This window comes from Dicentrarchus labrax, unplaced genomic scaffold, assembly GCF_905237075.1.
Source record: "Dicentrarchus labrax unplaced genomic scaffold, dlabrax2021, whole genome shotgun sequence".
Classification (NCBI taxonomy): Eukaryota; Metazoa; Chordata; class Actinopteri; family Moronidae; genus Dicentrarchus; species Dicentrarchus labrax.
The window spans coordinates 17,845,393-17,855,868 of NW_026136721.1; the positions used below are offsets into that span (position 1 = coordinate 17,845,393).

At 39.1% G+C, this 10,476-nt stretch overlaps 1 protein-coding gene across 1 annotated transcript; it reads left to right on the forward strand.

Annotated features, from left to right (window-relative positions):
- The first annotated feature begins 4,143 nt into the window (after positions 1-4,143).
- On the forward strand, positions 4,144-9,963 carry psmd12 (proteasome 26S subunit, non-ATPase 12). Its single transcript, XM_051385161.1, has 11 exons — positions 4,144-4,349; positions 4,761-4,820; positions 5,180-5,308; positions 5,455-5,562; positions 5,906-6,010; positions 6,187-6,336; positions 6,530-6,664; positions 6,983-7,095; positions 7,775-7,949; positions 8,406-8,483; positions 9,363-9,963. Exons 1-11 carry the CDS (start codon positions 4,242-4,244, stop codon positions 9,570-9,572), a joined length of 1,371 nt encoding a protein of 456 aa, XP_051241121.1. The 5' UTR covers positions 4,144-4,241; the 3' UTR covers positions 9,573-9,963.
- Positions 9,964-10,476: the final 513 nt, after the last annotated feature.

Genomic DNA, 10,476 nt, shown 5'->3' on the forward strand with positions numbered 1-10,476 from the left:
TAAACTATACTGTACGTATTTAGGCTATTACTGTAAGTTATTCACTTCAAGGTGAATGCTGACATAATGCAGCAATAGACAAATGAAACTGACGTCTGTCGAACTTTCCCCTACCTGCTGGTCTCAGGTGGTCTGAAGTAACAATTTGGGATTTCTCCTGGTTAAACTAAGACTTAAATGTTTCTACTGTCCGAGCAAACAAATAAATAGGCTAATTAAAAGTACAGCCGGGTGACATGTGAGATAACCCTGTATGTGTGATGACAGCACTGAAATGAGCAACTCTTACTCCTTTTGAGTCCTGCTTTTATTGACAAAAATGGAGATAACATTACGCATTAATAAACGGTCACTTTTAATTAAGGTAGGAGTTGTGTCGTTGGCTTCTTTGACACGTGATTGATTTGGGTCCACTCAGCAAAAGTCACGCTCATAATTCTGTTTTGAAGATGCTGACAAACAGTATTTTGCCGCTGTCAGCAGGCATTCAGCCTTTCCCCCAGAAAATATATTCATGCAGGCTGACAAACCTTCTGAAACAGCATTTGGATTTAAACTCTGCACTTAATCCCCAAACTAACGTGTGAGCAGCTCCTCAAAGCATGGTCGCATTATTTACTGAGACTCTGGCATATATTACTGCCTTTACCCATATAAATAATAATAGAGTAATTAAATGAATACAGTTAACAACAAAAATAAAATATCTTAGTGTATTTAGCTTATAAAGGAAGAGGGAATGAAGTTATCTGTGAAATTTGAGATGAAAGGCAGTTGTTCTGGGTTTGTCTTAAGCAAAGAAACATTATATATTTCCTCAGGCAAACTATTTTAAAACCTTGGCTGATTAGTCCCATTAACAGCATATCAGTCTTTTATATAAAGGCCCTCCCCTTTGTGTTCTTATTAATGGTCTAGCATTGTATAGCAGCACATCAGATGGGCATTATGAATTAAATTAGTCATATTCACAATGAAATCATTTACATAATCGTATTCCAGAAAACTGCCATAGTAATATAGCAACATATTATATCTAAATATATTCAGTTCATCAGAAAACACTTAAGTTACAAGTGTTTGTCAGTATATGGGCGAGCAGGCTCAATATAGATCTAGTTAGTGGTCAACCGATGTGGGTTTCCGGTGACCGATGCCGATGTCAATATTTAGAGAGCATGGTGATATATAATGCTGATATCACAACAAAAGGAAAGTAAAGTATATTTACACAATTTCATCCACTTTACAATCTAGGTAATCTTCCAGTAACATGTTGTTTTACAGGGATTTTTTAGGAATTAATGAAACAGAAACATACATTGGGTTCTGCTGTAGATTTCAGAACATTGTTGGTATTTGAGAGAGAGTGTGGTACAGTGCATCAGGAGTCATTCAACTGCATTATTCTACACATTATAACTTACTCTATATTTAATAACTCTGGCCAGTGACGGTTTTAGATCAGTATAGCTGTCATTTCAGATAGGAGAAACATGTTAACATTTATAAAAGACAACGGTGACTGAGGCAAAGGTTGACAGCAGGAATGCATGAGACTTTTTCACCACCTTCACAAAACTCACAAGGTTGAGTGCTAACATTGTTTCACAGCAGCCACACTGACAAGCCTGACTTCAGATCTAAGACCTTTTTGTTTATCGGCCTTGTGAGCACAGGCATTGGCCAATGCAGATGATCTCAAAATGCCAGATAATAGGCCTGATTAATCGGCCAACTGATTAATGGGTCTATCTTTACATTTATTATTTGTTATCTTGTCAGATTAGATACAGTACATAGATAATATGCTAACACGTGTTGTACTAGACCACATCAAATGACTGCTGTTCTTGTACAGTAAAGGGTGAGTTCTGTGCACACATTTCAGTGATGTTTGTGTGGCATGTATGCATTTTTCTTTTTAATTGGATGCCTGCACAGTGTTCATTATAAAAGGCTAAACCACACTGCAGATGTGTTAAATAGCAAGTAAACAATATCTACAAAGGGACAGGAAGGGAAAAGCCTAAGCAGCAGTCCCTCATCAGTACTACAAACACATCCTATGCCCTATGTATATCTTACAACTGTCTATAAGTTTTATAGACATGTCTTAGACAAATAAGATGCTCCTCAATAAGCCTCAAGACATCTTGATAAGAGATGTCTTAAGACATGTCCAAAGATATCTCAAGACATGATGTGCAGTTAAACAAGGTTTTCATTCATTTTCTCTGACGCATAACACAAGAGACAGCTTTTAAAAATACCAGGCATGTATTTCATTTCTGACAGTCTGTGTTTATCTTATCCGAAGAAACCCTGAAGCTTAAATGCCACGGGACAGTGAAGGAGCTTTCATGTGAGTAGTATCTCAGAACCAACGGGCCATGACCTAATGATGACCTAACTATTTCAATAAGGTCTATGTTGAGAGATTAGAGCCTGATCAATAATACATAACAAATCTGTAAGCTTGAAAATAGCCCTGTTTGGTTATTTGGCCTGTCTCTGTCCCACTTTTAACATCAGCAGGGTAAACATTCAATGGTTATTTTTCTTCAGAGTGAGCTGTGTTGGAAATAATGGTTTGTTAACGGAGCTTGTAAATTAAGGCTTAATCAGTCTCAAATCCATGTTTGATCTTGGACCTGACACTGCACATCAGCGTCATCAATGGTTTTGAGGAAGATAATATTGATGATGGCCAGCTTGAGGCTTCAATTAGTTCAATTAGACCTCTTAAGCGTAGTTTTTCCTGGTATTTTTGAAGTCTGAAAAGTGTGTTTAAAGCACTGAGAATATTTTTATCACTCTACAATCTGAGTTCTTGTTCCATATTGGATCTTCCTCTCAGTGGATCTGAGTCATTTTCAGTTTATCAGGCCTCCAAGGTCAATGCTGAGCATGCACTGGGATCAAACTGATTTTAGCTCAGGGCTTAGGGGCTTTCTCTGCCATGAGCATGAAAATCACTGACCCACATTAGCTTTATTTATGGGGGCACTGGAGCCTTTCAAAGCAGTGGACTGTGTGAAGACAGGAATGCACAATGCAGACCTTAAAGGGACACCTACTGGTGGACTATGGTCATTGCATACAGTGTTCATTCACACGATCACATCCATTCACAAGTTCTTCATTCACCCTGACCATTTTATTGATAAGTGGAGGAGAGGTGTCACACTTTTAAAATGTTTTTGTGTAATTATTGTCGTCATCCTTTTTTATTGTCATCCTCCTCTTCCTTCATCATCACTATTATCATTGTCAACATAACTAACAAATAAGTCGAAGCTCTCCACTCAATTTGAGGAAAAGCACCCACCACATGACATATGAGCATTATCCTCCGCCTCATCATCCCAACTGTCCTCATCATCACTAAGATTAAATTAAAACAGAAAGTAAAACTTTTAAAAGTGGCAGCATTTGTATTTGTATGAAGTTTGTGTTTTTCTTTGATGTAAGTATAGACTCTGGAAAGGTCACTCAAGACAGTGAATTCCTGTTCTTTACAACAGCCCACTATGTCAGTGTTATTATGCTGACTCTTCTTAAATGTCAGGATTCTTTATTTGTTTTGCCTTCTTTTGTATTTTTCTCATTTCTACATCCAAACAGTTCACAGCTTTTGCCTTCTCAGATGCTTGCAACAGTTGTATCAAACTGAATTTTGTGTCCCTCTTTCAAAAAGGTACCTCTAATAATTTGCAGCTATTTCGGCACTGAATTGTTAAAAAAAACAACCTGATTTTAAGATAAACCCCCCGAAATAAAATGACTGCCTGAACAGAAGGATTAAAGTCCTTAGAGAGGAGTGCAATTAAAGTCCTATTATTGTGACTTATAAAGATAACATGAAATTTAATGTGTAAAATGTACAAAATCAAACTGAACTCTTCTTCAACCAGTCATTATTGAAATACTTGAAAACATTAGGACATTTATCAGCTATATACATGTAATACAGTCTATATAACAAAATCATGAATCATCAGAAAATTCATAATCATTTTCAATATCACAACAAAAAGTAGGATCTTATAAAACCTGCCTGAAATATTCTGCGGGGTCCTCGCTGGGTCCTTCAGGCGCCTCGGACAGGGGTTTGACTCACTCCTCTGATTGGTTACCTCCCCGTTTCGTTCATTTGACAAGCAAAATAGTAGCAGGGTGAGTCTGGTCGCCAGAAAAATCAAGTACCGTACATTATCTTGACCTGTAACACCGCAGAGATGTCTGATGAGCGAGCTGAACGATCCGATGGGAAGATTGTGAAGATGGAGGTCGACTACACTTCAACTGTGGACCAGCGTCTTCCGGAATGCGAGAAAATGGCTAAAGTAAGCAGAGTGTGAAAGAGGCCAGCGCCGGCTGAGTCATGGTGCATCAGTATCCCTGTGTTAGCATCCAAGCTAACATCGTCTTGCTTTAGCACTAACCGGAAACTTTATATTAAAAAAAATGCACGGACCGCAAATTACTTCTAAATGTTGATGTATTTTAAAGTTTCACACACACACACACACGTTACCCTGTTGTTCTCCCATACACGTTTGTGTTTGTTTTTTTTAAAGCTCGCTAGCAGTCTTATCGCTACAGTCAGTGGCAGCATCTGTAGCTAACGCTAACCTGGTAACGTTAGCTAGGTAAAGTTCCTTTAATGTTGTGTGAAATACAGAAGTTATCACTGTTTATCTAAATGACGTTAGTTAGTGTAACTAACGCTAAACATATGTATTTTTCTCCCACAGGAGGGCAAGCTGCAGGAGGCCATTGAGAGCTTGTTGTCATTGGAGAAACAGACCCGAACGGTAAGTGTCTCTGTGCAGTGAACTACCTGTTTACTTTCCTTTCATTTGGCCGTGGAAGGTCCTACATCTGGGAAGTTGAGCTCTTAACTGTCAATGTCAAAATTACATTGACGATTCATTATATGATTTGACATTGCTCACTCCAAAACACAATACAATGCCTTATTGGTATACTTTTATCAAAAATGACAAGCAGTATCAACCTATTGTAGAATTTCCCTGAATAAATTAAGCTCGAAGATTTAGAAGTAGTTACCTTTTTAACATCAACATTAGTGACATTAAAAGGTGATCGATTTACTGAGATATGTGTATACGTTGGTCGTTGTTTTAATTATTTTCTTTTAACCCTTGCTCAGGCATCAGACATGGTGTCTACCTCCAGAATCCTTGTGGCTGTGGTCCAGATGTGTTATGAAGCCAAAGACTGGGATGCCCTGAATGAAAACATCATGTTGCTCACCAAAAGGAGGAGTCAGCTGAAACAGGTCAGATACTATTTTTTTTTATGGCTTTTTTCTCCCAGTTGTGTCCAAACATATACAAGTCCCACAGTTTGCAAATACACCCTGCAGCCATTCTTCGTCAAGCTCTTATTAAGACTTCATTTTGTTTTGCTCTCTCTCTTTATCAGGCTGTTGCAAAGATGGTGCAGGAATGTTACAAGTATGTGGATGCTGTGACTGATCTGACCATCAAGCTGAGACTCATCGACACACTTCGCACTGTGACTGCTGGCAAGGTCTGGAATGTGTTTATGTGTGTTAACATGACTTCTATACGAGAGACAAAAGGAGGGTTGTGTATATTTTTTGAACAGCTGTCAAATGATATACTGTACACCACTCTGTGCCTGATGAGGGGGGAGCTTGGAAGAGGCTCCCATAGATGTGTGTATTATCAGACACGTATGCACTAAATCAAACAATGGCATTTACTAAAGTGTTTACAGAATTTGTAAGGGTCTCATTTAAAGGGTGGCCATGTATATGAAGAATAGGTTGTGATGATGAATAGCTGACCTTTCCACTCAAGACATAAGCCCCCTCCTCCATGCTGATAAACTAAAAATGTCCTCCTCACAGATCTATGTAGAGATTGAGCGTGCCAGGCTGACAAAGACCTTGGCCAATATCAAGGAGCAGAGCGGAGAGGTCAAAGAGGCAGCTTCCATCCTTCAGGAACTGCAGGTAAGAGACTTAATTTCTTCATTTTGTAGGTTAAAGAAAAATCTGTACAGTTGTTGTGGGAACAAATGGGGATACATCCATGTTTGAAAAAAAATTGTCACCATATTTATGTTGGGGGGAAAATAAGGAAGTGTGTAGAAAAGTTTCAGTGCTTTGAATATTTTTTTCCTGCTCAGGTGGAGACGTATGGCTCCATGGAGAAAAAGGAGAAGGTGGAGTTTATCTTGGAACAGATGAGGCTTTGCATTGCTGTCAAGGATTACATTCGCACCCAGATCATCAGCAAGAAGATAAACACCAAATTCTTCCAAGAGGCTGGCACTGAGGTAAGAAGGAGCCAGGAGCTGAGCGTTAATTACATACTGCAGTGTTTGAATTGGCTTGACAACCACTGATGATGATGATGCATTTGATGATTGGCCTGTGTGTTTGCTTTTGCAGCATAGTTTTGGATGCTGTTGCATAATTCTTGATGTAACTGGACACTAACTCATCCCTTTTGTGTAATGAACAACTCAGGAATCGAAGCTGAAGTACTACAACCTAATGATCCAGGTGGACCTGCACGAGGGCTCCTACCTGTCTATCTGCAAACACTATCGGGCCATCTACGACACCCCGTGCATCTTGGAGGACAGCAGCAAGTGGCAACAGGTACAAGGCCACACTACATTTTTAACGTCATGAATACAGTTAAACACATAGACAGCTTTGAAAGCCAAATGTTTTGTCTTAAATCTACTGCTGTACATGTATATTTATTTAGCATCCAAATTTTGGACACAACAAATGCATCATTCACACTGGATTTGTGACATATTTGGACATACAGTAGCTCACTGTATTATTGTACCAACCATCTATTTAGCATAAACACTGTTCTTTGGTAGCCTTCAGTGTTGGTACTGGAATCTAGAAGTTTGCACAAACAATGATTTTGATGGGAATTGTTTGTTTGAATTTGTATTTCAGGCCCTGAAGAGTGTGGTGCTCTATGTGATTCTTTCCCCTTACGACAATGAGCAGTCAGACCTTGTGCACAGAATCAGTGCGGACAAGAAACTGGAAGAAATCCCTAAATACAAGTAAGGCATACTTTGTCTGTCTCTGCCACCGTAAATACAACTAACAGTCCTCAGACATTGGTAGGTCCAATTTTTTGAGCATATGTAATTACAGCACTATGCTTAAGCATTTTGCTACTATGAATGTGATACTGGGAGAAAAACAAAACTATATCTTTAAAAATGTAAAGTCCATCCGAATCAACAATCAACTGTACAACATACCAACATACATAGCTTTACATCTGCGCTACATATACATATAGGTCTCTGAAGTTACGAATTAGAACATGTGGAGAGAACGTATGTCAAACAGCTCCCCAACATCTGTTAACTGCTCTCCAAAGGTTATGACTTTGGTTCTGCGTTATTAAATATGTTTATGTTTATATGAGTTATGAATGCTTGTCAAGTTAGCAATGTGGCATTTAACACACTAGTGTTAGATAACCAGTTAGCTATACAATGCAAAGAAACAACAGACAACTAGCAAGCATCCATAACTCCAACAATATTAAATCATGCACGACTGGAGAATTATCACTTATCTGTGGAGAGCAGATACCAGACGCTGTGGTGTGTTTGTCGATCAGGGGAAATGATCATAGCAACTTTCACGTATACTGACATCATGTTCATGCACTGTACTGCAAGGTGTGAACACAGGGGAATTTTCACTGTCTTCCTCCTTTATTCCTAGGGACCTTCTGAAACAGTTCACCACTATGGAGCTGATGCGCTGGGCCTCCCTGGTGGAGGATTATGGGAAGGAGCTGAGGGAGGGCTCACCTGACAGCCCTGCCACAGATGTCTTCTCTTATTCAGAGGATGGGGAGAAAAGGTGGAAGGACCTAAAGAACAGAGTGGTGGAACATGTAAGTCCCACAGCCCGGTGCAGATGGGTTTCATGAGAATTTGTTGATATGTGACTGCACATTTTTGCACAAGACCATTTCAACTGCATTTTAGCTTGCTAACCTAGGCTGGCACACTCACAACTTATGCTAACAAATGTTGGCCATGGAAGTTCCACTTCATGTTTTGAAATAGTGATTTTATAAATCTGGTTGGGCAAAATTGTGTGTGAGGTGAGCATTGATGGTAAATCTTGACACTACATCCACACTGACAGTCAAAGTAGAACTGTGTCAATTTGATTACAACGCTCTGATTTGAACTTTCCTGAATTTAATGTGAAATGTTATCTGTTTTTTGTTTTTTTTGACAAGAGTTGATGTGACCTGAAAGCTCTCCTGTTCTAACCTTAAATAATGTATGCAAATATTCTGCTGCAGATATGTACATTAATGAAATTCTCCCTGTTCCCCCAGAACATCCGAATAATGGCCAAATACTACACCAGAATCACAATGAAGAGGATGGCTGGACTCCTTGACCTCTCTATTGACGTAAGCAACAGTTTTTTACTAATTAGCTCATACAAACTGAAGCTCACATTGACAGCACAGAAAAAAACCTATTTGCTGTTAGATTAAATAGTTTGTTAGCCTCCGTTGGTTCCGTTCAATGTTGGCATTTTGAGTTCAAGATGTATGCAAAGAAATCAGTTCTGATTAAGCGTGTAATTATGTGTCATTGACAAATTCTATTTTCTACAGTAGGCCATGGCATGACTAAAATAGACCCTGAAAATCATAAATTCAGAATTGTCTTGTTAGCTATTGTATTTTCTACGTAAGGGGTTGGCAACCTTTTTGAAATGAAAGTGCCATCTTTAAACATAAAAATCTAAATCTCCAATGGACCTGTAATTCTATTTCACCCATGTAGGCAGTGTGCATAGCCTAACTTTTCCCCCCAACAATCAAGACATTGTAATTATATACAAGAGAAGGCTCTCGTCACTATGAAAATATCCACATCTGAGTTGAAATCATATATAGCCATGAGCTGCTTTGATAAGACCGGGAGTGCAACTGCCACTGGCTGTAAGAGGAGGAGACACAACTCTCTTGCACACTTAATGCTAGTGTGCCATTTGTTATGCTACCCCGTGGCTAAGGTGGCTGACCCCTGCTCCACATGCATCACAAATGTATGAAATCACTATTTACTTGAAGAAGCTGAAGTACATAGAGGATAACAAGTTGCATCTAAAAGTGAGAATGAGATAACTTGTAGCACAGATTTCTTTTGAAAAATATCTTAGTTGAGCCAGTATGACTTATTTTGGATGGTAAGAAAATAAATGAATGATCAGGATTTGGTCTTACTGAAGAAAACTTTGAAAGACACTAACATATCTGTATGCTCAAATGTTTGGTCAGGAATCCGAGGAGTTCCTCTCTAGCCTAGTTGTAAACAAGACCATCTATGCCAAAGTCGACCGGATGGCTGGCATCATCAACTTTCAGAGGCCTAAAGACCCCAACGACCTGCTCAACGACTGGTCGCACAAACTCAACTCTCTCATGTCTCTGGTCAACAAGACCACACATCTCATCGCCAAGGAGGAGATGATCCACAACCTGCAGTGAAACAAGAACATAGTGCATTATTTTGTTTTGGTTCATATTTGTTTTTCCTTTTGTGGGAATGTTTTTGAATATACAGTATGTTGGGGGACTGTAAAGACAGCGTTAGTCCAATGTCATATAGATGGAGAAAAATCGGCAGCACACAAACAACACCCCAACTTTGTTCATTTTTTACTATCTAGTAAAGTATTGTCAATAAACATATGAGCTCCTCCCCTCTTCGCATCCCTCTGTCAGTGTCACAGAAGACTGCATTTCCAGATATGGTTCCCATTTCCCTTTAATGGCTTATATACAGTAGGTTAGCATACGCTGCTGTATGAACATTGCTCAAAACTCTTGTAAATGTATTCTTAGCAATGTAAACAATAAACTCCTCACATTTGGTTAACAGTTGTTTGTAGGTTTTATACAGTGTTTAAGTTGACTGGTGTACATTCTGAAATGACAAATGTTAAGGTTCTTGTAAACGTGACTACAGAGGAAGAAATGTTTCAGAATAGTGGCGCTGTGGTGTCATTTAAAGAAGAAGTAACAAAGAGGCACTGACATGGTCTATGTAATCCAATGCAATTTAATCACAGCCACCAACTCTCAACCCTGTGCAACATCTGCAGAAGTTGGACAGCACTCCACACAACCGTAACATCAAATGAGGAAATATGGAAGAATGGTCATACATGCAGAAGAGAGCCACAGACTTTTATCTATGTATCTGTGTGTTCTGGCAGCTTACAATGGCCCAATATTGTACCCAGACCTTTCATTTGGCACAATCTGCACATTAACACTGTACAGCCCTACATGATGCTTAACCTCATGCATTACTAATAGTTCCTCTCCAAGTGGCACCTGAAATTCTTATTAGATCCGTAGTAAGCTTTGATAGCACTGCTGTTCACAG

Bases quoted from the DNA above. Each gene is read 5' to 3' on its own strand.
- psmd12 (XM_051385161.1), top strand. From the start codon at position 4,242: ATGTCTGATGAGCGAGCTGAACGATCCGATGGGAAGATTGTGAAGATG. The intron at 4,821-5,179 runs GTAAGTGTCTCT...ACCCTTGCTCAG, and splicing joins TGGAGAAACAGACCCGAACG to GCATCAGACATGGTGTCTAC. The intron at 5,309-5,454 runs GTCAGATACTAT...TCTCTTTATCAG, and splicing joins GGAGGAGTCAGCTGAAACAG to GCTGTTGCAAAGATGGTGCA.